The sequence below is a fragment of the Nyctibius grandis genome, chromosome 1 (assembly GCF_013368605.1).
Source record: "Nyctibius grandis isolate bNycGra1 chromosome 1, bNycGra1.pri, whole genome shotgun sequence".
Taxonomy (NCBI): Eukaryota; Metazoa; Chordata; class Aves; order Nyctibiiformes; family Nyctibiidae; genus Nyctibius; species Nyctibius grandis.
The window spans coordinates 37,503,171-37,530,790 of NC_090658.1; the positions used below are offsets into that span (position 1 = coordinate 37,503,171).

Below are 27,620 nucleotides of genomic sequence, written 5' to 3' on the forward strand. Positions count from 1 at the left end.
GGAGAAGAAAAGGGATCAAGATGTTTCCGTAATATTGCTGATGGGCAGAGAAAAATAACTACAAGAATGATAGTCACTTTGTTCCACCATGAAGTAATTTAAGGTATGTATACTACAGAAGACTAACTTAGTGTTTGGTGTCTAGGTAATATTTCTGATATTTACTGCTTGCTTTGACTTGCCAAGTAGATAACGTGGATAATTTTCTGTGGAGTTTACAGGTAGGGTGTTAAATCCACTAAGGACATTTAGACTGGGTTGGTCCTGTCTGGATGCTTAACCCTGGAGCTTTTCCTGGTTGCTGGAACAGTTCCCCTTGTGTGCTGGAGAGCCGTGGGGCAAGGAATGCGAGGAGGAAGGGGAAGCTTGTCTGCAAATTCAGCAGCTGCCATGGGGGAACCCTCCTCTTGCTGAACCAGCAAAGCGGCAGCAGCTGAGGAGCAAGAGGGTGCACACAGCAGGCGATGCCTTCTGTGCAGGGTGGCAGTGACAGCAGAGGTGCCGAGTGTCCCAGGACCAGCAAGGTAAGATACTGCTGGGAAACGGGGCTTTGAATTACCTCTCTCTGAAGAGATGGTTGGACTTTGCATTGAACTTTATTCACCCAGAATGTGAGTAGCTAATGCTGGAGTTAGAGGCAAGAGGTGCTGTCATAGAGCTACCCCAAGGCTTTCAGAGCATGGACGTCAGTATTTATTTCCAGGGGGGTGTTCTGCACCATGATTGCTGAGCAGTGATAAGCCACCAGCACAACTCCTGAGTGCAAAGATGCTGATTCCCTAGGGGAGAGGGTGATCAGACAAACCCCTTTTGGCTATGTATTCAGTGACTAGTTCAGACAGGTCCCAGCCCTGTCTGGCTGCATGCCTCCAAGTCCAGCTGTTTGGTGCCCTTCTCTTTTGGATGCCTCAGCCAGACAGAAGGTTTCACCACACTGGTCAGGCATCCAAACTAAGTGGCCCAGCATCAAGCGTCTGGACATCTAGATCTCTTGATTCAGCCCTGCATCTATAAAGTGTGTAGAGACTGTGTTAGGGGTTTTTCAGCTTCCAAAAGAAGCCTCGTTCCAAATAAGACGTGTACAAAAAAGTATGTGTGATTTTGATGCCTTTCAGCCATTAGACTCTGCTTCAGTGACCGATTCCTCTGATAGGTGATTTGGTGGTCCTTCCTCTGCTAGCTCACTCTTAGGCTTTTTTTTCAGCTGAGCATGTGAAAGAACAACATTGAAATGCCTGGGGCTTTACCAGCCTTGATAGGTCTTCCATAATCTAGTAAGAACCTCAGCTGCATTTCAGAAACTAAAATGGCATGGGCCATATTTGGTGTTTATTTTTTAACCACATACATAGGAGACGAGATGTACTGCATATGCCTTTGGGACAATTTTATTGCAAAAGATATAGCAACTTGTATTGATAAGCTCAAAATAGCTTGTATATGTTACAGAAGGAGTTCTGCTGCTTTCCTCAAATATATCCCCTTGAGCATTTATGAAGATTTATATGTAAGTTATCTTGTTTTTTAATAAAACAGTAATTAGAGACTTTAGTAGATGGCATGTATTTTGATGGCTGTGAAAGGTAAAGGTTAAGAGGAGTCTGTTCTGTGCTGATCCACTCGCTTTTGTTAATGGAAGCGTGTATTCTTACAAGTTTTGAGGCTTATGCTTAAGTTTACAGTGTTTATGAATAGGACATCTAAGTTTAGATGAGAGTCAGATTAAACATTAAACCACTTTCACACTTTGAGATCCAACAATTTCAAGGTCATCCTGAGAAGTTAATAAAAATGCACATTTGCAACTGAGCGCCATAGTTTTTTGTAAACTTAAGATAAACTATTTAAACAACAACAAACCCTTTATACATGCTTGACACAGAAGATAGCTGTGCAGCTTCCCTGTGAAAGAGCATTTGAAAGCTCACTGCCGTTGCTTGAAGCTTAAGCTTTTGGAAGAAATTAAAATGCATATCCTAGAGAACACGTGTGGCTCTAACTGCTTCTAATGTCTCGGCTGTCTGTGCTGCGCTTTCGGCAGAGCACAAGTGAAACACTGGGGAGTCTCTGCAGAGTACCAGGCTTCTGTGCTGCAAGAGTACAGCCGGTACGGAAAACAATACGCAGTGGTAAGCTGTTGCATTAAAAACTAAACCACGATATTAAGAGTAGCTAAAATTTAAGACTCAGGCCTTTTTCTCAGCTAGCCCCAAATTAAACCCCAAGCAAACAGGTTTTCAGACAATAAATCTGCTGTCTGAACTGAAGTCCCCAGTAAATTCAGTTTATGCATTTGAGTTTTGGCCAGCCCATGTGATGTCCCTTGTTAACAGAGAAAGATGCTTTCAGCAGAATGGTAGTGAGGGAGGTGGGTCAGAAGATGGGGGTATCTGGGGTTGCTCTGCTTCTACCTCTCTATCCTTAATCTTCACTTTTTTCTGAGCCAAGAGGCTATTGCTGTGGAAGTGCAGCAGCACAGATTAGTGTTAAAAACTCCGCGTACAAATAGATTTTATGGCTTTGCTTTGCTTTTTTTTGGAAGCTGGCAGTGCGCTGCATCTTCTGTCTGGGTAGTGTTATTGCACTGATGATGTGCAGTTAAAGCTGAAACTGAATGTTTCTTCCAAGTGGAAGATCTGAACCTTCCCTGTGTAAATCTGCTGTTTCATCCAGGATTGGTTTTGATAACCTCTTGAGAGGACCCCAGGCTGACTTATGTTACCACACCAGGGAGATCATGCAGAATCTGCCATTCTCATTAGTTTGCATTGTGCTTACTTAATTGGTAATTTTTGAGCTACTTCAGTCGTATTTCCAAACATGATGATTTAAAAGATTGTGCTACTTCTGTTGACAGAAAGGAGTCTTCCTTATGGCAATTTACTTCAATTAACATTTCTATGTGAATAATAAACATCCTGGGTCATGGTTATTAAAGCTATAAATGCTATTAAAAGCCTGTTTTTGAGTAAGATGTGAAATTTGAGTTTTAATTTCTTCCTTTTTCCTGTTAGTTCCACAAGCCTGACGTGACGTGGCTTTTATTGCCATAAGGTGCATGAACACGCACTGTTTTGTTGGCTGTGAAATTCCATCCCTTTCCTTTGATAACTTTGCTTAATGAACATGTTTTCTTAATTATACTGGATAGAAACATAACCAGCAACTGCTGCTTCCTAATTAAAGTGCAATTCTTTTGATCTTCTTAATATGTCACTCCTTCCCTACTGACTAGTGATATGGCTAGTTCTTCACTTAAAAAACAACCGTGTGTTTTGATTAATCCAGGGCTGTAGTAGGTTCCTTTTGAAACCAATCCATAAAACAGAAATCAATCCCAAATTTGGGAGTGGGTGTCTGTAAATGCTTGAAATGTTGCTTTTCCCAGTGTGTAATACAGAACTTCAGATAATTCCCTCTTAAATCCTGTTAATGGCTCCTGAATAGCTCTCCTCGCACCAGAGACTGCTGTAAGCTGTTCTGAGCCGCGGTTTAACAATAGAGCAGTGGGTCTCAAATGCTTTTCTGATTGCAAGCAACTTAAACCCACAATTTTTCTCAAAGAGTCTCCCCTGTCCTGGCAGCTCTCCTGTGGTCCTGCAGGCCTTGAGCCACACAAGAGCGGAGCAAGAGAGCTAAGGGGACAAGACACTTCTCAAAATCAAGTATTAATGCAGTGCTGTAGGAGACTAGATTCCAGTTCCTGTGTGTTGGCTACTTTGTCGATTTGGGCCTTTATTGGGGTTGACAAATGGTTGTAGGGTCCCACAGCTTGACTCTTTCCTCTCTCTTGCTTTCCAGTCTCTGGGTTTGGATAAATCTCAGTGCTTGAGTTTACACTAGCTGAAGCTTAACTTGCTGGCAAGACAGCTGTATGGAGAGAGTGCCTGCTTTTAAGAAGGTACTAAAATTTGTGTCCCCGCCACCCCAGCCCCCGAAAAAAAGTGTCTGGTATTTCAGCCCTGACCTGGATGTTGTCTGGTGGGCAATGCCACACTGAGGTGCTTCTGCCACAGCAGCTGAGCAGTGTGGCTGCTCCCTGAAGGGACCTGGCCACTTCAGGAAGCAGGTGGTACATTTTAAGGAGCTTGTGTGTGCCCAAAGGTGGGAATCAGACAAGCCAGGGCTCTATACTGGAAGCAGCTTTTCAAACAACTCCAGTTATTTCCTCTATTTTTACTGCCTCTTTCACTATCCATCCAAACCAGAGTTCCTGAAGCCTGCAAGGAAAAAAAATAATTATCAACAGTCTACACAGAGCATTATCATGCATAGGGACAGAGCTGCAATCAGCCTTGCTGACTGGAAAGTGCCAGAGAAAAACACCTCCAGTATTTCTTGAACTGAGGGCTGGCATTACTCCTTAGCGTGCCTTCAGCATGGCGCCCGAGGGTCCCGCCTTGCTCGAGTCTGTCAGTTCCGTGGCTGGGCATTAAATTCTGTGCAAATATTTTGGATCAGCTGATTAACAAAGCGGTAGAGGTTGTCAAATTCATCCACGAAGAAGGAATGCTCCTTATCGGGGTCTGTTGCAATGGCTTCCAGTTCATCTTGGGCTGCCCAAGCAACTCCAACGGAGTAAGCTATAACTCCTGGAAAGAAACCCAGAGTTTAGAATGAGCATAAAAGTTGTCATTGCATTAAATTTGATTTAGGACCAACGCTGCAAACGTAGTTGCCAGGCCACAAAAATATGGGCGGTGAGTTGCAGTGGACTCTCCCTGTATAAAAATGGTATTTCTGAATTGGAGGAAAGGCCTAGTTTGTGCTTTGGAAGTACCTTTTGCCAACAGCAAAAAGGTTTAAGTAATAGTAAAGCTTCTGCTCTGAGTCTGAACAACAGGCTCCTGAACAACAAGTTCTTGTTCCAATGCAAATGTCTTACAATTGTGTTGGAAGATGTATGACTATTCTGACTGGAAAGCCAAAGGAGGGTTCATGTGTTACTAAGACAGTAGAAATCCCTTGAGATCTCCTAAACATAGCTGTGTTTCGCTAAATTGATGTGATTTTTTTTTTTTTTTTGAAGTTCCTCATTCAGATATTAAACAAATGCTGGTCTTGTTAGAGCTCAATGAGACGCCAGGGTGAGGTGCTACACTTCCTTCATGAAGTTTCATCCAGCACCTTCAAATCATAGAAAACTGCATTTCTCTGACCTGCATAAATGCTGAGGTGTCTGGGGAGAGTAGGTAGCGATAGAAGAGCTTACCGTTTCGGTGAGCTGCCATGGCCGGCACTCTGACATCATCATAAGACCTGCCATCTGTAATGAGAATCATGATCTTTCTTTTGTTGGGTTTAGATTTGCTGAAGAGCTGCTCTGAGGCGTAGCTGATGGCCGCTCCCGTGCTGGTCCCACCACTCCAGTAACTGATCCTTTTAATAGCACTCAGCACATCCTGCTTCGTGCTGTACTTGTCAAAGCTGAACTCGAGCCTTTGCTCATAGGTGTATTGAACAGCTCCGATGCGGGTGTCGGTGTCCGAAATCTCAAACTCCTTGCTGATGTTGGCTACAAACTGGAGGACTGTGCGGAAGTTGCTGGTGCCGACGCTGCTGGAGCCATCAATCACGAAGCCGATATCAGCTGAATTGAGGCATGTCTTGCTGCAAACCAGCCGATCAGTGTCGCAGACCCGCTTCACCAAGGGCTGCACCACCTTGTGTAGGCTGAACCAGCTGGGCACATTGATGGAATAGAAGCCGTTTGTCCTGCACACTGCCTGCAAGACAACACAAGGACGAACGCAATGGAAATTCAGTCCGCCTGTTTGAGCTGGGGTATGTAGCTAAACTGTAAATATAGGCTCCTGGAAAGAGCTATGCTGGAGTCTGAAGTGGCCTCTCCTCCAGTCACCATCTGCTTCCCTGGGAATGTAATGTGATATCAATGTAACATCACAGATACTTGTGTAATGAGACAGTTTTTTCCTGCCTTTTTTTTTAAAAAAAAAAACCTGTGGAATGGAGCTGCTATTATAGTACTGAAAGAAATGTAATAAGCAAGTTTGCCACCTGTCAGGCTTTTTTAGATGAGTTACATTGTTCGCAGAAAAAGCATCCAAATCACAGAGCTGCTGTTAGTGTGGCTCCAGTGGGCATTATGGGAACCCGTGTGTTTGCCAGATGGCGACTTCAGCTCCCATCATTCAGGGCAACAAGGAAAGTTTTGCCTGCTGACAAACCCTACTACCTTGAACTGAAACCTGGGGCTGATGTTGGGTTGTCCTTGGCTCATACCCTTCTAAGCAGAAAAAAACGCAGGCAATTTCAGTGAAAATGCAAAAAGCCTGTAAAGATTCCCTGTTGTGCTGGCTCTGCCAAAGAGTAAAAAAAATCATTAATTTTTGTAACTGAATACTTGTAGGGAGCAGATCTGCGGGAGGCTTCTATAGGGTTAGTGGGAGTCAGAGGAATGTGGGTAGGAAGTAGGGGTGGCACAGAAGGGGGAGTGGGATAAGTCAAGTGTGGGGGGCGAATGGAAGGGACAAAATAGATCAAGTCGTCCTTGGTGTTAGTGCCTTTTAAGTGCTAATGCCTCAGGTCTCTGGGTAAGAATATTTTGTTAAGCCAGGCTTTATCGATCAACTTTGTGTGTGTGTGTGTCTGAGTGTTTTAAAAGACCGAGGCGCTGTTTCCTTGGTGCCTGGTCTTGACTTGCATAAAGCGTAACAACTCCAAGGGAGTTACAGTTCCCACCAGTCTGGGCTTCTCACCGTGTCCTGCTCTTCTTTGCTCTTACTGTCTTGCTGCTATTTTATTGTTACAATGCAGCAGTATCAAGTCACCATTCCCACTTTACCTTCCTATTCTGAGCCCACTCTACTCCCACTTCTGCCGTGTCCCTGGCAGGTTTGCAGAGATTCACTGTAGCTTTGCCCTTTTAGAAACATTAAATGCAAAGGAGACTACAGTCCAATTAAATGCTGACCAGAGACAGCACAGCTCTCTGGAGCAGCTCTGAAACTCAGGGGAGATTATTCCATGACAGAGCGACACAGCTCAGATGGGAATCTATTTTCTGAAAATGCCAGATAACTCGACTCTTCTTCTTGAGCCCAGCCTGGTCTGGCACCTGGTGGATACCTCCTGCCGTAACCGGGTGGCAGCTTGCCCTGAAGCACTGTTGAGCAGGCAGCTACCATTAGTGCCAAATACAAATCATTCAAGGCTTGCGTTCTCTTTTTTTTTTTTTGCTGCACGTGGCAGGGATTTACTCTTTTTTCCAAGAGCTATCATGAAGTCTATAGGAGCAGAAACAGATAACGGAAAAATAACCAGCATCAGATCAACAGTGGAAACAAAATGGTTTAGTTATCCAGTATAGCTGAACACCTGGGATGTCCCTGTGTTGGGAGTATCCCAACATTGCATGTATGGGGCCTGTTTGTAAATGCAGCATTGACATTAGGTTGACAGGGCTCCTCAGCCTTTACTGTGTGGGAGGTGCACAGCAGGAGGCTTGTGGAAAGCTCAGGCTGTAATTGTGCTTTGTCATGCTGCTGTATATTTGGAAAAACCTCTCGTCTCAGTATGACTGCAGGTTTGTGCCAATGTTTAGTCAGTAAAAAGCCATTTGCTCCATGATGCACCTGAAACCAGAACTTTACTGACTTCATCCCCTTTCTGACTTCAGTGTTGCTGCCTGGCTCTTCATACAGGAGACCTCAATACAATATAAGCAGGACAAGAAATAACCATAAGTAGTAAGAAGGAAAGGGAAATGCCCTGAATGAAACAGCTTGGAAAATGTAGTCAGAGGCAGGCTCTTGGACAGAGCCCAGCCCAGTAAGTACCTTGTCCACAAAGTTTGGTTCGATAACGTTCTGCTTCTCACTTTCAGCAGCTGATTCAATAGTGACAAAGAAAATGTTGATCCCTGATTCTCTGGCCAGCCTGGAGGCCTCCTCCACTCGGTCAGTCGGCCACCCATCCACCATCACTACAACCACGTTGGGTGCTCCACCTCGATTTCCGTTAGCATCCGAAAAGAAGTTTTTGTTAACAAATGCAAGTGCCTTCCCTGGAATAAAAGAGGGATGAGAATGAGCTACAGGTCTGGAAGCACTCTGCCTGACCATATCTCACGAAACTGTAGGCAGAGGGCTGATTCATGTGTTGGAGCCCTGTCGAGAGCTGGGGAAAGCGGTTTCTGTGGCTGTGCGAGCAGGAGGGGAGGTTGCTGCTGTCGGTGCCCGTGCCTCCTGAGACCTTGTGTGCAGAACCCCACCTGACCCTCCCTGTGCCCCAGAGGGGCTGGGGGTGACAAGCTGGGTTAGCAAGAATCCCTGATGTGTCAGTGGGGCCTGCCCACAAGGAGAAAGGTAAATCCTGTCCACTTGCAACACACTCGCAGGATCCTGGACCAATGCAGGTAGGTCACGGTGGGAGCGGTACCCCCTTGCCAGCCCTGCCCCAGCGCTGAGCACCGTTCAGTCACAGTCTCTGTACCCACTGGGGAGGTGTGAACTCGCTACAGCCTAGGCTCTGGAGCCCTCTCTGAGCTGAGGATGCGCAAGCAGCTCCATCACCTACCAGCATTGGAAAGTCCACCTTTTTGTGGGATCTTCTCAATGGCGTTTCTTAGGTCCTTGGAGTTGGCATAAGTTTTTAAGTTAAATTCTGTGGAAGGATCATCACTGAAAGAAGAAATGAGAGCAACTGTCAGTTTTTTGCTTCACATGCAACAATGCAAAAGCTGTAGGGCCCGTCTGTGCTGCCCAGCTCCTGAGTGCGAGCTGGAGTGAGACCTTTAGCACGTCAGCCGCAGAGCTACAGCTGCCAGAGTGTGCAGTCGCGCCCCGCGGCAGTGGGAGTAGCTGCACGAGGAGCTCTTACCCGTACTGAATGATGCCCATCAGAGGACCAGTGCTGCCAATGCCAAGGGCTTGAGCCACGTTACTGAGGAACTGCTTCTGGAGCTGAAACCGGCGTTTACCGATGCTCCAGCTCCCATCCATCAAGAAGGACAAATCAACCTTGCAATCTGAGGAGAGACACAGAAACACGGAAAATGTTTGTAGTCCTTTCTGGTAGCTGTGCTTCTTTTGAGGAGCAAAGTCCTAAAAAGCCTGCATCCAGTGACGTGTCGGGCTGTGCAAGCTCTACTAAAAAGCCTTTGACAAGGACAGGTCACAGCTGGGGGCTCTAGTCTGTCCTGCTCGTTGGTAAACATGATTCTTGGCATGATTTTCTCCCATACAGCATCCCAGCCCAGCTGGGTAACAAAAGGGCAAGAAGCTGTCCCCAGGGCTGAGTCTGGGAGCACCACATTTGGGGGCTAGGGAGGAGAGCTCAGCATGCAGGAGCAAGCTGGCTCGTGTCCTGTGCCTTCAGAGCTGCGGCTTGGGCTTGGCCGGCTTTACTCACAGCCCAGAGGTGGTGAGAGATTGTAAAGCCAGACACGACCCTTGGATTTTGCGACCTGGTCACCTGCAGAGCACAGACCACAGGGATTTCCTTGGTTGTGCTTTTGTGGGCTTAATTGTTATAATAGATGTAACAGGAACAGTCCTTCACATACTGTGTTAATGCTGTTCAGAAGGGAGGGAAGACCCACTCAGTTCCCTAAATGTGTGATGCCCGGGATGTGCCTCAGGGCAAAGGACATTGTGGGGTTTCTTCAAGGAGCTACTGACGGCAATCCTGACATCTCTGCACTTCTGAATCAGAATTGTTCGGCAGCTTCACTCTGGGCCGGAGCTAACATTGGGGATGATGATTTCACTTGGTGTGTTCAGACTGAGCGGGGGCTCTCTTCGCATGTAGCTGTAGGCTTGTGCTGGTGTGCGCAGCAGCGTGCTGATGTGTGTTGCCTCTCTGGGCTGAAAGCAATACTCCAGAAAAGCTACGCCTGCACTCAAACAAACTCTTCCCTATAATTACACAGATGAACCTCATCTTTGTGCTTCTGTGAATGCTGTCTTCATCACTGCCAGCCTGCGTCTCTGCAAGTTAGTGGTAAAACATTCATTGGTTGGACTGCGACTAGGAGCGGGATCAAAATTTGGCATAACTAGAGTGCTAATTAACATTTTCTCCCTTTGGCATCCAGGTCATCCCCATCACTTGACTTCCCTCCAATGGTGCCTCCTACCAATTGGACTGTCCAAAATAGTGTATTTTAATCATTAGGTAGCCCGAAGGCAACAAAGTACCAATTGTTCTTACTGGCTTATGCAACTGCTTCCCATCTCTTTACCTTCAATTTTTTCTCCTGTAGCTGTCTGCTTTTCTAATTTTAATAGTGCTGAATTATGGGAGCATGACTGAGCACCGTGTTTGTTCACAGCAGATCGTGAGGCAAGGCTGGGACCCCACAACAAATAATACCTCAATTAACAGCCAAGTTTTCCTGAATTTCCTGTCCTTCAAAGGGAGCTACACCGTGCAGTCTATATGTGGGGGAAAGTAGGGACTTGGTTAGCCAGCAGGGTCTGGGCATGCAAAGATTTACATACACTTATATACTGACTTAATGTCTGAGGAGGATTCAGACAGCAGGAGTATTTCAGTGCTGGGACATTAGTGGGACTCTGGGACTCTGCAAGAGCACAGGCTAAAGGTGCTCTGTAGGAAGCTGAGCACTTTCTGATTTGCAGGGAGGCAAGGTCTGAATTATAGCTTTTATGGTCCTAGAGGTATCAGCTGGATGAGAGTTTTGATTCTGGTGTGCCTTATCTCAGTCCAGCTGTGGGAAACACAGCTGTGCTTGCCTTGTCTCTGCTACACTGAGCTCTGCTTTCCTGCAGTGCAATTGGGTCTGTAGGGCAGATCCTTCCCCTTTTCTTCTTCTTTCCCTTATTTTTATATCAGTTTTCTCTGTATTTGACATCTTTGATAGGGAAAAAAATACTTTTCAGTACTAGGAGGAGGGCCTGGAAATATATAGACATTTGGTTTAGTAGTTAATGTAAAGAGTCCTTGAAATGCCAGCTCTGTGAGAGACTGTGTTCAGCTGCTGGAGGATGGGCAAGAGAGGACCAGGGTGCTGGTGGGAGGATGAAACCCCCTCTCCAGGGTGGCTTCCCATGAGGAGGCAGCAGATAACCTCATCTCTCCACTCTGAGCTCGCTTTCTCTTTCTCCTTCTACTCTGGGCACCATCTAGATGAGTTAATGGGCAAATCTGCCTTTAATTATAAAGGAGTGTTGAAGATTTCTTTTTCAGAGCAGGGGACCCTACCTCTCCATCCCTGGACTGAGGGATCCTCGATGCTCCCTCTGCATCCCCTCTCTCCTTGCTGTGGCAGGCGCTGGGTCCCTTTCTCAGGTGGTTTCCTTCCCTCCCACCTGCTGCTGTGGGAAGGGTGCCTGCACTCAGCATAGCCACAGGAGCCTGCCCTGGTCAGCAGGGCTTGCTCATCTAACCCTGGCTGCAAGACATTGGTTTGCTGTCCTCTGCCATCAAAGTCCCTGAGGAAACTGCACCCCAGGAATGTGGAGCTGATACTGTCTGGCAAGAGGTAGCAGTGAGCAGCCACCATCTCCCTGCCCAGGTAAGCTAAATCTTGTCTGTTTTTTCCTTCCTTGTAGGTGCAAAAACCATTTGCATGTGTGAGAGGGGTCAGTGGAGAGCGCTTGCTGCTCCTCTGCAAGGGAAAAAATGCGTTCCTTGAGTTTCTTAGGCTTTCTTGAAAACTTACCTTTTGCTATTTAATTTGAATGCATTCTAGCAACGTGTAATTAATAAAATAGTATCGCTTAATTATGAAATTAATTCTGAAGTACGTACTTGGGTTCCCCTGGGAGGTGGACTCCAGCGGCTTTGAATTCAATTCTTCCTTTGAACTGAAGCCTAGGGAGAGAAAGGAAAGGCTCCATCGGTGTGTGGTCAGTGGCTGCCCTTGCTTTGGAAGGGAGCAGGCAATGGGGTGGCTGCAAAGTCCCCCCTCTGGCCTGAGGACTGATGTGGGAGAGAAATGAGGATGGGGAGCACATCCTTGGAGCTTACCGTTTTCCACCTACGTAGCTTCTAGGATAAAACAATATCAGAGGCATTTCTGGAAGTGTCACCAAAATCTCTCCAAGCACCAACTTTGACTCCCCTTTGCAAGTCAGTCCCTCACTGCAAGGGCTTGAGAGCAGTGTGCACAAGTAGAGGGTTCCTCAGATGCAGAGGCTGGTGGCCATGGTGCAGGGTGGTGACCTCCCAGCACTTTGCCCCTGAGAGAACTGGTGCTGCCACCCTGCTGGCTTGCTGTGCTTTGCCTGTGCTTTACAACAAGCTGCACAATGTCCGAAGCAGATGAGCAACAGATTTAGCCTGTTATTTTTCTCTCTTCCTCGGTTAGAGCTGGGAAAGCGATGCAAGCCACAGCTCCTCAGGTGTGTTATTTTGGAAAGCACAAAAGAGACAGGGTAAATGGTGGCAGAGAGCTACAATCAAGTCATGGGAAACAATCTCACAGGTCCCTAGTGGATTTCAGCTGAGGCCCCAACTGAGATATTTGGCTGGTAGCAGCCTTGGGAACATGAGTTTGTGTCCTTGTGAGATGCACTGACTCACAGGGCATCACTAGGCTGGCGTCAGAACGTTTGAAAATGCTGAACTTCAGTCATGACTTGAATGTCTGGTGAGAATTTTCTACAGTACAGCATCTCCCTCCTGAGCAAGGGCAAAGAGCTGTTTCTTTTCACTACAGCGTGAGAAGATTAAGGGGATTTAGCTGGGATAATCCTTGGAAGAGACAGGATTGATCAGACAAGCCCCAAACCAAATGCTCACCGAGGAAGCAGTTGGTCAAAAGAACAGCAGAATGGCTTATTATTTTTGTAAACTGCATATTAATTTTTATTAAAAAAAGGAGGAGAAACTCTGCCTTAATAAGTCAAAGACAGACTACAGATCTTTCAGAGAGAGACAGTAAAAAGATAACTTTAGAAAGTGTGAGCTTAATATAGAAAAAAGATGAGAAATTCCTGGGTGCCACAGAGTTTGTCTCGTCACAGCAGCCAGCCACGAGCAAGCCAAGCACGGGAGCATCAGTGTATGTAAAGAGAGCAGGCAGCAAAGGGATGTCAGCGAATGTCACCACCTAAATATGACAGGAGGTGTAACAGCTCTGAGCACATGCACCACCTAAGCTGGTTGCTGAAGATATTAATGACCAAGCCGTAATAATGCAGAGAACAGCCAAGAAAATGGGGGGGAAATAGCAGCTCCAGCTTCCTCCATCACCACTCCTATTTCCATTCCAGTTACGTCTAATGATCCACCCCTCAGAAGAGGCAAATACAACTACTTTGAGTCCTTCCACTGCATGCTGAAAGCTGTGTATAGTTTTGGGTCAGGAGTCAAGTTTGTGTTAAGTCCGAGTATGCAGTGCCTAATGTAAAGCTGACCTGATGCCTGATCACTCGCCAAGAGGCTGTAGCACCTGCAGCATCCTTACGGGACAGAAAGGTTGCTTTGGCTTCTCGTTTTTAAATTCAGCTGCCAGGGAAGAAATTTTCTGCAGGGACTAAACAGACCTGCACACCCCAGCACTGTGTGACTTCCCTCCTCTTTGCTTGTCCCCAGGCATCTGCTGTCACCTCTCACTAGAGAGGACACTAAGCTTGCTGGAGCACTGGGCTTGGCCTTGTACAGGAGCCCACGTGGTCACATATGAATGAAATTGGTAAAGGACACAAAGATTAGCCTTACTTTGTTTGTGGCAAGAGCTAGTGATTTCTTTGTGTGTTTTGTTTGATAATTTCCCTGGCTACGACCGGCCGGGTTAGGACAGCACCAGGGCTGGTGTCACTTTTTGTCACTGCACACGCGGTGCCCTGCGGTGCCTGCAGCCCCTGTGTGCAGCCTCCCTGTGCTCCTAACCTGAGCTTTGGAGCAGATACTGTCTGGACAGTAGGCCCCCACAGCCCAAAGACGAAGCCAGGCACCCTCCTGCCTGCTGCTGCCCCACCAGCCCCCCCTGCCTGCCTGGTGTTGGTGGGATGCAAGGAGAAAGGGGAAAGAGCAGAGTTAAATTGGGAAGAAAGAAAAAGGTTAATGATGGGCTGGACCTGCTTCCTGACACAGCTCACCCTCTGGCCATGCAGAGGGCTCTTGTTGCTGGCATCGCTGGTTTATGGTGGGTTTATCTGATGCACAAGTTATGGGCGACGTGAGAGAGAGAGAGAGAGAAAGCCCGTACGTAGCCTCTCTTTGTCAGCCACATGGATGAGAATGATTGTTTTTTTGTCTTTAAAACCTGAAATAGTCGGCAGCTTGCCCTCCTGACTGTGTATGTTCCAGTACAGGCTTTAATTGCATGGGGACATAACAGTTCCTCAGTAATAGACCAAAGCCACACTTCACCCTGCGCACCACATATCTCACATGTGCCAGCTTGGTATCCCATATGTGCAGTTCCCCCCGCTTGCCTTATTTGCAGAACAGAAAGTAGGTGGATTTAACACTGTAGTGAAATTAGATATTAACATGTGCCATTCATTTTAGCAGCTAAATTGTATAGGGAAGCTAATTTATAGTTATCTGCCTCGTGCATTTATCTGCAACCAATAAAATCCATATTCCTTACCCAGGCATGCAGCTGATGTTAGCTTTGTTGGTATGGAAAAACCCAAGTATAGGCAATGCAGCACTTTTTGGTTTTATTTGCCAGTGCAATTACCAGTTCTTGAAGGTTGTGGGTCAGCTGGCTGATTTGTGCTTAGTGTAACAATAAGGTCACCCACCAAATAATCTTCTGCAACTAATTAGGGAGGTGGTCAGTCTCTATAGGCCTCCCTGTTCTGCCAGTCCAATTTAATGTTGTTATTGCCATGGGAATTTCAACTTGCTGCTTGGGCAGTCTACTCCATGCTAATTAAAGTTCCCTTCACTGATTGTCACAGCTGTCCATGCTGATTAAACTTCTCATTCATTTAAGTAAGACAGCAGTGACTATATCCACGCCAGAAACCATTCCTTTGAAGTGACAATCTGAATTCATCAGACTTTATCACACTAGTCTACACAGGCACTTCAGTTGCTGAGAAACTATTAATACAAAATCCCTTCCCCCATGCCAAACCTCTCATTGCATTTAATGCAATCTGTCATATTCTGCCTCAAAATACCCCTCTGCACCCCTGGCCCTAGTGCTGTAGCTTTTTCTAAATAAGCACACGGATGGCTTAAGCTACAGAGGACTGGAACGCTTCCTCTCTCTGGCTCAGCCTGCCGCTGCTGGCGTAGGGAGATCTGTTCATGTTTGGGAAGATGCAAATTTTGACTCAACAGCCACCACTGCTGACACTGGATTTGCAAGCTAATGCATATGGGCTATGCTGCTCATCACAGCCAGTGCAAGAATTAGTCATGCCTCCGCTTTGAAGTAAGCAGAATGTTCAAGGGAATGGTCTTTACAAGGGCCACCAGCACAACCCTCTCCAGCAACAAAGCCAGTGATGGAAAAGAACCTTATATTGGATGGTCCAGCCCCTTGCAAGAGAGGAGCTTCAGGATGAATTGGCCTATAGTTTGTGTAGTCTGCTTTAAATGTTGCCGAGGAAAGAGATCCCTTAAATATTGAACACAGAGGGTCTGCAGTTGGAAACTCTTCCTGATTAAAGGTTGTGCAAGTCTTGGTCTTGTTGCTACTTTAGCCTGCTACAAATATAGGGTTTTTTTCTCTCACTCACTAGTAATTATAAAAATGTTGTCATATCCATATTGTCAGTTTTTGAGGCTAAAATGTCAGAAAATTTCAATGATGCTTATCATTCTTTACACGCTGCTTAAACCTTCCTTTTCTTATCTGGATGTCTTTCCTAAGTACATTAACATCAGTGTAATCTGTCCTCATCTTCACTGATTGCAGCTCTAGACTGCAATCCCAGCTGCGGCGTTCCCAAAATACCTTCTTATTTACAAATGAATTTCAGTAGCTAGAACCCCTTTCCTGCAGTGTAGCTGCCAACTCTTTCCAGAGCTCATCTGTTCTGCTCCTGCTTTAGGCAGGACGTCGAGACTGATGAAAGCACAGAATATTTTTAACTACTAAGAAGTAAATGACATATGTAATTTATAATTTTAAATACTGTAATTACTCCTTAAAATGAGATTGTTATCAGCAGTGTCATGGGCCTGATGAATAGATTTAGCTTTTCCCATGTGTGATAGAAACCAGTTATTCCCAGACTAGTTACTAAATGCTTTAAATATTTACCTGTGTCAAAAAGGCTCAATCCAGGTTTCCACGAGTCTGTTTCCATTGCTTTCACAAATAAAAGACAAGAAAAATTATTACTGAAGATAATGGAATTACTAGAATTACAAAGTTCTGACTCAATTTAGAAAGGTCAATTTATACAGAGAATTATCATTAACACCTAGGAGCTAAGAAAGTCACTAAATTTGGAAACGTTTATGCGCACATTTCAAACCGTATTTAGAAGCCTCGTATTAGTGCCTCTAGAGCGCTAATCTTTTTTATTATTTTAAATACACCTCTTTAGCTCTATTTTGGTCTTCTTTCTCTAAATTGCATTGATGCTGAGGCAAGTATACTGACTTCAGTATACTTCTGCTTGGCTTAGATTTTTTTCCACTGAAAATCGGCAAGTACCTCTCATCTACATCTTTCTCTATCCCCCTAGTCCGTCCAAACAAAAAGAAGTTGTCTAAATTTTGCTTGCAGCCTATATCAGGCATGGAAATCTTTGTCAAAATTGCTACTTTCATAAATAAACCCAAAATTGTCTTTTGTTTCTGGAGCTTGATGAAGAGCTTTCCCCAAAAGTGATGTTTTGCTCTCGGTTACAGACAGATGAAAGCCCCTGCAGCTGAATAGGACATGAACAGTACCAAGGAGGACTGGTGAGATCCTTGACCACTCACAGTCCATCTCCAGGTTTGTTCAGGGTGGTTTACAAAGACATATGTCTCAGGGCCATTGAATCCATACTGCCTCCCATGCCCGAGTTCCCCTACTCAGACTGGCAACTGGTGTGCTCTTGACTAGAGCGTGGGTGAACCACGATGTGGTTTTTGCAAAAAGTCATGGACTTGCCAGTGTCCTCCTGTCCGGTGAGAGCACTGACCTCATCCTTGGGTTGCTATCCCAGCAAGGAGCTATCAGCTTCCCTTTGGGAGGAAGACTTGTTGCATGAGACACATGGCTGAATAAGATGTGTGATCTCCCTTAGGGTAGGAGGAACCCCATCATGTTTCATTGCTAAGGTGATTTTTTCCAGACGCCTTTCCTTCCTTATGCTGAGCACTGCTTAGACACACTACGAAGAATCTAAAAACTGAGGAAAGTGAAGGGCTGAGAAGTCAGTCATGATGATACACACAGAAGTTCTGCTGTGATTTTGCTTAGAAGGAGAGGTAGGGTGAAGGAAGGGCAGGCCTGGGTAATGGGGAAGGAAACAGGAGGAAAGACATGAGGAATATTTCTAGTTTATCATCCACCTGGGCAGGGTCATTTGCCAGAATTTTGTACATCACTCAGCAGAGTCATGAGGAAGCAGCAGGGACTGGAGCTAGGGGTGCTGGCTGAAGAGCAGGAGGACCCTATCCATAGAGAAAAGCTGGTGCTTAATTGTTATCAGAGTGGCCAATGTGTCTCCTGAATGCTGTCACTGAGAAGAACAACAGATTTCAGTGAAACCAGCCTGTGAGTAGATAATCTCAAAAGGTGTGCTTCACCCTCCCAGGATGGAGAAGCATCCAGTGACTGCAAAAAGATTCATATGAAGCTACTTTTCAGCCTGACCAGCTGAAAAAAAACAGCCAAAGAGCAAATCATGAAGACCCTGCACATCATGTCTTCTGTACAAATGTGCTGTCGTGTGAGTTGCAGTGGAAAATGTGCTTAAAGCAATAGGAACTGCATGGCATGTGGAACCAGCTGAGGAGCTGCACAATGATCTACCCATCTTTTCCCTTCTTCGTAAGCAGGGTTGTGAGCTGAAGGATGCAGAGCAATGGAATGAGCCTGTCCCATGTATCACAGGTTTGCTTCTGCCGCCAGCTCATTGCCAAGGACTATCCTCAGAGCACAGGCTCCTCTAACTTCTCTGTTTAAGCTCAAAAAAGTCTGACAGGTGTTTTTCAGAAAGACAGACACACACTGAAAAAAGGAAAAGACTGCTTCTTGTCAGTAGGAGCAATGCTGAAGTTTTTCTAGATTCACTCTTCTCAAGAACTACTTCAACTCAGATGACCACAGGTGCTCTAGTCTGTCCAAATCCCTGTGGATGAGAGCTGTCTATTTCTTCTTCCAGCAGTCTTCTCATGGCTCACACCCTTTTACAACTTTCTGTGGTGAGAAAGCCCTTGTGTTTTCCTTCTTAATGAAGAAAAGCACTAGATAAGTGCCAAGGATTTTGGCTAGCTGGCTGCAAATATGCAGAACGTACAGCTTTCTGAGTGACCCATAAATCCAGACAAAAGCTCTATTTCTTGCACGTAGTCCTAGACACATAATGAAGAAAGCTCTCAATAAAATGTGTATCTGAAAGGGAAATGATTATTCTTATAAGTAGATAGGGCTTTTTTTTTTTTTCACTTGATGATGCCCATAAAAATCAAGGGTTGATTTTTAAAATACTCCAAGAATGGTCTTTTTTTTAATAAAAAAAGACACCACCACCACAACTCTTCAGTATAATCATTTTGAAAAAAATTCTGGGCTAAGAGAGTATGGGATTTCAAGAGAGTTAATGTGCATTGTTAAGAGCATGAAAGAGTTGGGACCTTATGAAGAATGCACAGCAAGAAGCTGCACAGGCAACCGGTGTGTTGGGGTGGGTGTTTTCCCAGCACACCCTTTCGCTAACCTGAGCCAATGAGAGGAAGTTCCTCGACAGCCTGGCCAAACCCGCAGAATTGATTGCTGTTGTTTGCAGAGCAGCGTGTGTGTGCTTGGTAGGATCAAGAAAAACAACTCTCCTTTCCAAGAAAGCAAGGACTCATTCAGGAATTTCCCTTTGATCGTTAGAAAAATTGGCTGCTTGGAAGCAACACATCCGAGCTGCCAAAACCTGGGCGGAAAAAAAGATCAGGACTCATTGGGAATATGGCAAGTATGTGTTTGTGGGTTTTTTGCTTCTTGTTCTGTGATGAAGAAAACAGAATCACTCATGATGTGAAATTTGTGCTTTGTAATCACCTTCGGGGGGAACCTTAAGGTGCCTTAAGCAACTAAGTGGGGTCCAACTCTGACTTTGATTTAAACAAGGCTCAGCACTACATTCCCCTGTTTCTCTGGCGAAGAATTGGCTAACCTGAGGATTAGCCAGCACATCCTTTGGTCCAGATGTTAGGGCTCTTCCCGTTTCAGCCCTGCCAGGAAGGCAGGTCTGCCACCCCAGGCTATCCCCACCCTGTATGTGGTGTCACATAATTAGTGCATTGCCATGACCGGCATGTTTACAGGCAACATATTTGCTCTGCTCTTCAGTCTAGGAAAATATTGCCCGCCATGTCTCCCCTTTAAGGGTGGGCAGTGGATTTTGACAAGGGCAAAGGGAATCTGGGCAGCACAAAAACTGTGAGATTAGAAAAAAAAGAAATGGCTGTGACATTGGTATGGCGAAAAAAGATGAAAAAGACAAACATGGATGGAAACCAGAAAGAAGAGAAGAAGACTGAAACAAGGAGGAGAGGTAGAAAAGTGAGGGAATGGAGAAAATCTTAGGAGAAGTGTATCCATTCTAAATATGCTGCAACTAGGTCAACTACAAGTTGTCATTTTGATGGGGAGATTGCTGGGTAAATTTACTTGGCCGGTATAATCCAGAAAGTCCTACAGCATAATAATGTCCTCTAACCTTAATGTCAACGACCACTTTGCTCTCTCCTGTTGCAGTACTTCTCTTGTGCTTCCCAGCTCTCACCAAAACCCTCAGGGCTGCGGGGACACACTGCTGTGCCGCAGCCTCTCCCTCTCCAGGGGGTTTGGTTGCCAATGCTAGAGCTCAGCTCTGCTGCAGCACAGCTCTGTCACCTTGGCCCAAGCTTGGGTGCAATGGTGGAGCTGTGAGCGAGGGCTGTGTGTGAGAAAGGGCTGTGGGAAGCATCTGTGGGGGCCTCCACGCACACTGCTCGGGGACAGCACGTAAGCGCACACCCTCACCTTTGCTCCTTGTACCTGTGCCTAGTCTTGTACCTTGCTATCCTGACCCTGATCCTGACCTTGCCTTGCTGGTCTGGTGTCCTGTCTCGGTTGGTCAGACCTGCCTCATCACTGGGGACTTGCCTGGCAGCCTGGGCTGTTGGCTGACCCTGGGTACCATCACCAGACCTGCTCTTCTCTTCTTTTTGGGGCTCTGTGGGTCTGCAGCTCTTGTTGGTGAGGGAAAGCCCTGCCTGTCTTGCTGCCACCCTGGCTCCCATCCTTCACCCCACTCTGGCTACTCCCAGACAAAAATCCATCTATGAGAAACTTTGCTGTCCCATCAAGGGAGAGTTAGTGTTTGTATGTACACCAAGAGCTCTGGAGCCCTGGGAAGTTGTCGGTGGCCTTGCAAAATGCCTGCTGACGGGGCTGCTTGCTGGTGAAGGATGGTGAATTGCACAGCTGGGATGGAAGGAAAGTACAGGTGATGTTTCTACACTCAGTATTAAAGACAGCCTCTACAGTCGCCATCAGCCTGGAGGCTCCTGGGAGCAACAGGAACAGAAGATTTAGCTCGATCGCAGACCTGATAGGCTGCATAGAGCTGTTGTTTTTGTTTCTTGTTTTGACTAACAAATAAGGAAAATTGCAAACACTGTGGTAGATGTTGATTCCCACGGCCTGAAACAACAGCTCGCCAGTGACCGAGCTGTTCTTTGCATTTCGCATTCAGGAAGGTGCTAGTTGGCATTCTGTGCGTGAGGCTTGCCCTGGTCCTCCTCCAGAACACGAAAATGATCTGCAGTACTGCTTGAGGGCTAATTTGGGGTTGCTAAAACTGTGAAAGAGAGCAGAAAATTTTCTGCTAGCAATCTTGCTCACCCAGGTGGGCTGGAGAGCCAGCAACCCTCCGGAAGGTGTCAACAGGCTCTTGGCGCTGAATACCTGCATGATCCAACAAAGAGGCAAGAGGTTAGATGCCAGTGGGTGAGCAGAGAGAAGCACGAGCACAAGGGATGCGGTGGCCCTGAACTGTCTTTCTGCACGTTTTTCAAACCAAATGGAAAAGGAAGATGGAAACTATGGATTTAAAAAAAAAATTAAAAGCTGAAAGAGGCTGGCAAAAGCAGAAGAGTTTAAATGTTAGCAGGTGTTGCACAGTGCAGCTATTCACTGGTGCACTGGAACAACTGGTAGTGGGTCCTGAGACACTGATCATGCTCAGGGCCTGGAAACTGAAAACACGTGTCTCCTCTCGGGTCAGGCCTTCATCCCCCAAACTTACACAGACACGAAGTTTCCTTCTCATTTTGCAACACCAAATGTTATAAAAGACCTTTATAAGTGGTTTTAGAATACTACTATGAGAACAGTTCTAAGTTTAATTATTCTTGTTTCATTTTTTTTCCTAAAAGTTACACTATTGTCATGCAATAACCAGTGTGATATCTGCTCTCACTGCATCCTGCTATGAATGTGGCTAGGAGTGAAAAACAGTGCATTACTGCACAACTCAGTAGATGTGAGTGTTGGAAATAGCTATGGGGAGGAATTAGAGGAATTAGATTGTAATGCTTTTACCTGTATTGGGTCGTAAAATATTCCTGTTACTTGCAGAAGTGGAAGTGCCCCTGAATGCTTTGAAAATATTATATTGATTAGTACATGGAACTTAAACATAAGGTTTTCTAGTATTCCAGCAATACATTATCTGCTAGACATTATTGATTTAAGACATACCTGTATTCTGTCCTCTTCCTTGTGCAGCCTGAACCTGTCCTAAGCAGACATCAAAATGGAAAAGTGTGATTTAGACCATGTTTGGTTCAGGACTACTGCTACCTGGCTTTTTCACTGAGTCTCGTTTTATAGCTGTCAGAGTTAATGATTCATATATAGAGAGTTTTCATTAATATACTTTCTCAGATGTTAACTATATATTTTGAGCCCCCTTAAAAAAGGATTGCCTTGCTCTGGCTGTCATATAGATTAGTCTAGTTAACATTCCCTTCAGTTATGAATATTTCTTGTACAGGTCTCTGGTCTGCATTTAAAAGGTTTGTAGTTACTGCTGTGATTTGCTTTCCCTTGTAACTTTCCTTCTCTCACTCAGACTGGTTATCTATGTTTATTTCTATTTCAGTACCATCCAATTGTGCTGTACCCAAAACACCCTCCCAGACCAGATAATACCCTTTCTGCAGAGCGTGAGTGGATACAAGCAAGCAGGCAGACTGTAAATAATGAGACAACTCTAAATAATGAGACAATGACAAAGATAATGTGGGAGAATTCGTGTGTCTGAAATGTCTTCACCACTGTCTACACAAAAGGCTTTCTTTAAGGTGACTGGGTTATTAAATTCCCATTGTTCAAAACCAGTAAAGGCTCAAAGCATTTGCAGATGAAAACCATGTCTTTAATCATGCCTTTCATTTCATTGATTAGTCTTAAGAAGCTTGTTAACGAACTTATCCTTTAACAAGCCTTTATTCATTAGCTTTCCCAGAAAGATTCATTCCAAAGCCTGGTGAAATCAGTGGGAATGTTCTAGCTGACTCCTGTGAACACTGGACAGGGGCTCATGAGATATTTTTATCGATAAGATATCATAAATGAGAACATTTTGAATGGTCATCTCAGGAAACAGGAATTGCTGTTCCTTGGGAACTCGATATTGCAAAATTAGGTAACAGCAATTGGCTTGTGTTTGACCCAAACTCGAACCTTCACAGGCCACTGTAAGCCCTTTGATGTGATTTGTAGGAGCTGTTCTGAGAGACCTTGTAAACTCCAGACACCAAAGAGATCCTGTTTAAGTAACTAACAGGCTCATCTGCCAAAATGGGCAAGGCTTTTAAACTCTGTAAGCTTGTAACTCTGGCTCCAGATGGACCACAGCTAGCCCAGGCTGAATTTTCAGGCTGTGGAGGGAAAAGTCTGTCTGTGCTGTATGGGGTTGTGCAGGGCGTGCTTTCCACGCGGGAGATCGGTACCTGACAAAGAGTGAAGAAAATTAACACTCAGCCTGAGAGCTTGCCTTGTTTCTGGTTTGCCACATCTGAGCCTGAATGTGTATATAACACTCTTTGTCCGGTCAGTAGAAACAGAGTACAAGAGGTTAAAAGAGAGATTAGCTCAGTGTCAGAAGTATTTTATGCCACTTTTTAAATTAATTAACCCTACCCTCCATAGCCATGTTAGCAATGTGGATTTCTCTCTGTGCTCCTTTTGCCTGTGCTGGGCCTTGGGGCTCCTCCCTCTTGCTGTACCTCCCAAAGGCGTGTTACCACCATCCCTGCAGTAAGCTGTTTTCTGCCATGCTTTTGCTGGCTGGGGCAAACATGGTGGTGGTAGAGGGGGAAAGGTTGGAATTGCACTTCCATGGTCTGCAAGGCTTGTTCTTCCTTCAAATCCAAGATGCCAGTGAGCCTGCGGCATGTGAATGTGTGTTCATCAAAGCAGAGCTCTGTGAAACCTGGAGGCTCAGGCAGGACTGGGAGAAGTCTGTAACAAACTGGGGATGGACAGTCACCAGGTGAATTCCAAGAACTGGATCAGAAATGAAAGCAGTGGAGTAGAGATACCTTAGTTGGGAGCAAGTCCTGTAGTGAGCAGGGAGGCATGGAGGCAGTAAAGAATGGGGACAGCAGAGAAAAATGCAATTTGGAGTGGACCTCGCAAATGATGGGAACTGATTTGAGAAGGCAAGCAGCTACTCTGTGCACAAAACATGCCTGGCCTTCTGCAACTTGGTCAGCACCTTTGATGGGCTAAGTAGTCAGCCTTAACTTGGGGGGAAAGGCAGCACCCAAAAATAAACACCAGCTGTTCTCCCTAGGGCCAGGATGGAGCCCCTATCCAGTGCTTCCTGAAGGTATGAGCCCTGGTGGTCTGGTGCTGCTGGAGAAGAGCTTTCAATGCTTTCTCTAGCACTTACACTACTGTTGTCTCCTCAGTCTTTTTTTTTTTCCTTTTCATTCCTATAGTAAGTCACAGCTGGGGATGAAAGCAGTGTAGTGTACAGTGGTAGGTAGCACCCAGCTTAGAGTCCTTGTCTCAAAAGAGATGCAACCATTGAACCGAGCTGGGCACAGAGCGCAGGGCAGCCCTTGCCTGAGGATGCCCAGGCACTTGCTGCCTGATACTTGGTTGCCAGCTCAGTGCCTCAGAACCGAGAATCAGGCACCGAGAATCGTGACATGGTTTAGGATTGCAGCGTTCACAGAACTCATCTAGGGTCCAAGCAGCTGTGCAAGAAAAGATTGCTTGAAGACCTGGGATGGGAGAGAGCCAGTGAGTTTGTGTCCCTTGGGAGGGTGCTTCGTTAACTGCTCTTGGAAAGAGGCAGAAGCTGTCATTGTACCAGAGCATGGCTGAAACTTAAAGTTGGGCCCAGAGCAGGAGAGAGTTTGCATCCACTTTCAAAGCCTGCTGCCATCGCGGCTTCCTCCTCAGGGTCGCCCTTTACTGCATATGGCACTAGTGAAATGCTGCACTTGCTAGTGGGGCAGATAGGAATAAGCTGTCAAATCTCATGTTAGTTGCATCAGTGGTTTTTCATTTAGCAGTTTTGTCACACCAGGTCTTCAACGTGGAGGCCCTGCGATGGAGCAGAGTCTCAGATATTTTTCCTGTTTCTGTATCTATCTTTGACAAACAGTAGATACAGAACAGCAAGAGCTAGGATGGAGAAGTTTTGCCCTGCTCTAATGTTCTAATCTGCAAGTCCTGCTTTTCTTTTGCCCCTGTGAATTTTTGCCAGTACCAGTGGGTGGAAATGGAAATGCTGGAGCTAATAGCAGCCACAGCTGTGCTCATTCTGACTGTGCTCTATTTCAAGGCTATTTACTTTTGAGGCATCTTTTGGAGGCAAACTACCAATGCCCTGTGAGAGGGCATTGTGAGATCTGTGAGTCCCTGTGAGCCAAAATGGACAGGAGAACATTTGATTCTGTCCAGTCAAGCCAAACTCTGGTTAAGACCAACGGCGTCATCAGAAACTCTGACCAGAAAAATAGGAGTGAGTCCTAAACGCTCCTCAGACAGAAAAAACTGATAAACTGCTTTGTGTATGGTCATCGCTTCAAAACTGTATTTGTACTTTCTGTATTTTTTTTTTGCCAATTCTTCTCTTTTAGAATCAAGAAGAGATCAGGAGAATTCAGGAAGCCGGATACTGAGTACTGACATGCTGGACATGGTCCTAGAAATGAAGTCTGTAAAACCAGAAGTAGGTCTCCACAGCTTCTCCAGCTCACAACAACCTGTCCCTGATTCTGATCACTTTAATCTTTCGGGAGTTAATTTATGTTTAGAACTTCAGTAAAGAAAATTGTGAAGAAATATGGATCCAAATTGCAACGAAGTGACCATTGAAAGACTTGAAAAAGTGAGTGCTTTTTTATGTTTTTTTTCTTCATTTTTTGACTAAAGGTTTGGTCTTATTAAAGACAAATACAACCTTCCCACTGATTTCAGTGGTGCCAGAACTTTACCCTCAACATGCATCTCTCACTGACTGGGGAACCTCAAACAGAGTTTCCTAATTGCTAGTAAAGACAATAATGGCCTCTTCTGTGCTCAGCCTGAGGGAAAAGGAAATAAAAAAGAGAGCAACAAGCAGGACCACGTTTACAGGCACATTAGGTACTGAATGATGCAGATTCCCACTGAATTTAAACCCCTTTGAATTGTGTTGGCACTTCTGTAAATCCTGACATACACATACCTGCACATTTGAGTCGATAAGATTAACCCCTCCAGCCCCTGCCCTTATTCTGGGCTTGCAGCTAAATTTGACTTAACGATGCTTTCCCTCAAGACCTGAATTGCCCAAAAGATACCTTCCCTGCCATGTGCAGTGAAGGCTCTGAATTACTCGTCAGCAGGGATGGCCGCAGTTATGTAGGTGAGAGCAAAGATGAGCTCAAGGCACTCAGAAATAGCAACAGAGCATAAAACCTAATGATGGCCCAGCTCCCTTTTCACTCAAAAGCAATCATATCCCCATGCTCAGAAACTTGCAAACAATGGAAAATATTCTCCTTTACTTGACCGCACAGCTGAGCAATTACCCATTGTATGGGAAAACACCTCTAAATACTTGCATTGCAGGCTGTGGGCTGGAATGGGAGCCGGTCTCTGGACTGAGATGCAGAGCTCTGAGCAGCCTCCACTCTGCTGTCAATAACATGAGTGGCATGCCAGGAATAACATCACATTTATGCCAGGCTCAGAACCACAGCCTGAGGTTTTCGAAAGAGCATTGGTTTAACGTAAGTTAGCATTTCAGAGCTCTCAGCCCTAAGTTTAGATGGCTATGCAGCCCTCTGCATCACGTGTCTTACAATTAAATCAAATTTGAGACAGAATGAAGCAGCAGGAAAATACAATTCAAACAGCACAAGCTTTGTCTCAAGTGTTGCGAAACCCAGCGTCTGTCAAGGCTGAAATGCGCAGGTATTCACTACAAAGGCTTCCCCAGAGCAGTGATCAGCATGTCTGACATTCAGGCCAAGCATCTGTTTTTCTGTTTAAATCCAGACTTGGATTCAGTCATTGAGTTTGCTGAGGCTTGAAAGGTTATTGAATCTTTGCTGCCTTAAAATACACTGTACTGCATGCCTTGTCGCACATGCTTCTTCACCATACTTACTTGATGCTGCAGCTACCACAGATGAGTATGCTGGGTGGACACTGCTAGAACCTAAAAATAAGAGATTTTAATTTTCAGCTATTATACCAGAAACCCAATATTAATGAATAAGAATAAACAGAGAAGGAAAGATTAAGGAAAGCTAGGTGTGCAAAAATCATATGAGAATTCCTTCATAGTGTTTTAATCTTTAAAATCCAAAACCTGTTACAAAAAATATATTGCAACTTTCATTTACAGAAAGTTATCACAAAATTAATTCTAAAGTGAGTCTTGACCTATTGGTTGAACTCTCATTTCAGACATGTGAATCAAAGAACTATTTGTTGATGCCTATACCTGAAAATCATGACAACATTTGGGAATGGAGAGCTTACTCCCACATGAATCAGTTTATATGCCAGTGTATTATATGTAAAGATAAAGACCAGTCATACATTTTCTGCAGATGAACTCTCATCTCAAAGAATCTACACACCTTTGTGTTTATGTGAGACACACTAATTTTGTATGTATCTTGAAGGCACAACTCTAACTCCAGCCCATCTGCTGGAATTAATTTTTTTATCCATTCCTAATAATTCTACATCAAATTATTGAATTCATGATCCACTAAATCATGGTATATTCAGCTGCATGTCTTGTTCCTTAAATTTTAGGAAGGCTGGAGGTCAGGAGGAAAGCAATTCAAACATCCATGCTACTGACCTATACCTCTGACCCTGTGCAGTCCGGGTTGAGTCTTGGCTGCAGCTGCAACTGTTGTGGTTCTGGTTGTTGCAGATGTTGTGGTCGGCTTTGGCGTTGTGGTGGAAGGATCTGTTGGTGTTGGGGTTGTGGTGGCCAGTTGTGTAGCTAGTGTCGGCACCGGGGATGTCTGATACACTTTGTGGACTGTGTCCCCTG

At 45.3% G+C, this 27,620-nt stretch overlaps 1 protein-coding gene across 1 annotated transcript in view; it reads right to left on the reverse strand.

Moving 5' to 3' along the window:
- Positions 1 to 4,413: 4,413 nt before the first annotated feature.
- VIT (vitrin) overlaps positions 4,414 to 27,620 on the reverse strand; it is a 38,055-nt gene continuing 14,848 nt past the window's right edge. The window contains exons 7-18 of the mRNA XM_068407639.1: positions 27,423 to 27,617; positions 26,715 to 26,765; positions 21,797 to 21,835; positions 21,638 to 21,694; positions 20,939 to 21,001; positions 16,160 to 16,207; positions 11,737 to 11,799; positions 8,842 to 8,989; positions 8,539 to 8,642; positions 7,800 to 8,026; positions 5,213 to 5,726; positions 4,414 to 4,592 (exon numbers count right to left, since the gene is read on the reverse strand). Coding sequence (XP_068263740.1) covers positions 4,414 to 4,592; positions 5,213 to 5,726; positions 7,800 to 8,026; positions 8,539 to 8,642; positions 8,842 to 8,989; positions 11,737 to 11,799; positions 16,160 to 16,207; positions 20,939 to 21,001; positions 21,638 to 21,694; positions 21,797 to 21,835; positions 26,715 to 26,765; positions 27,423 to 27,617 — 1,688 coding nt within the window. The remainder of the gene's footprint in view (positions 4,593 to 5,212; positions 5,727 to 7,799; positions 8,027 to 8,538; positions 8,643 to 8,841; positions 8,990 to 11,736; positions 11,800 to 16,159; positions 16,208 to 20,938; positions 21,002 to 21,637; positions 21,695 to 21,796; positions 21,836 to 26,714; positions 26,766 to 27,422; positions 27,618 to 27,620) is intronic.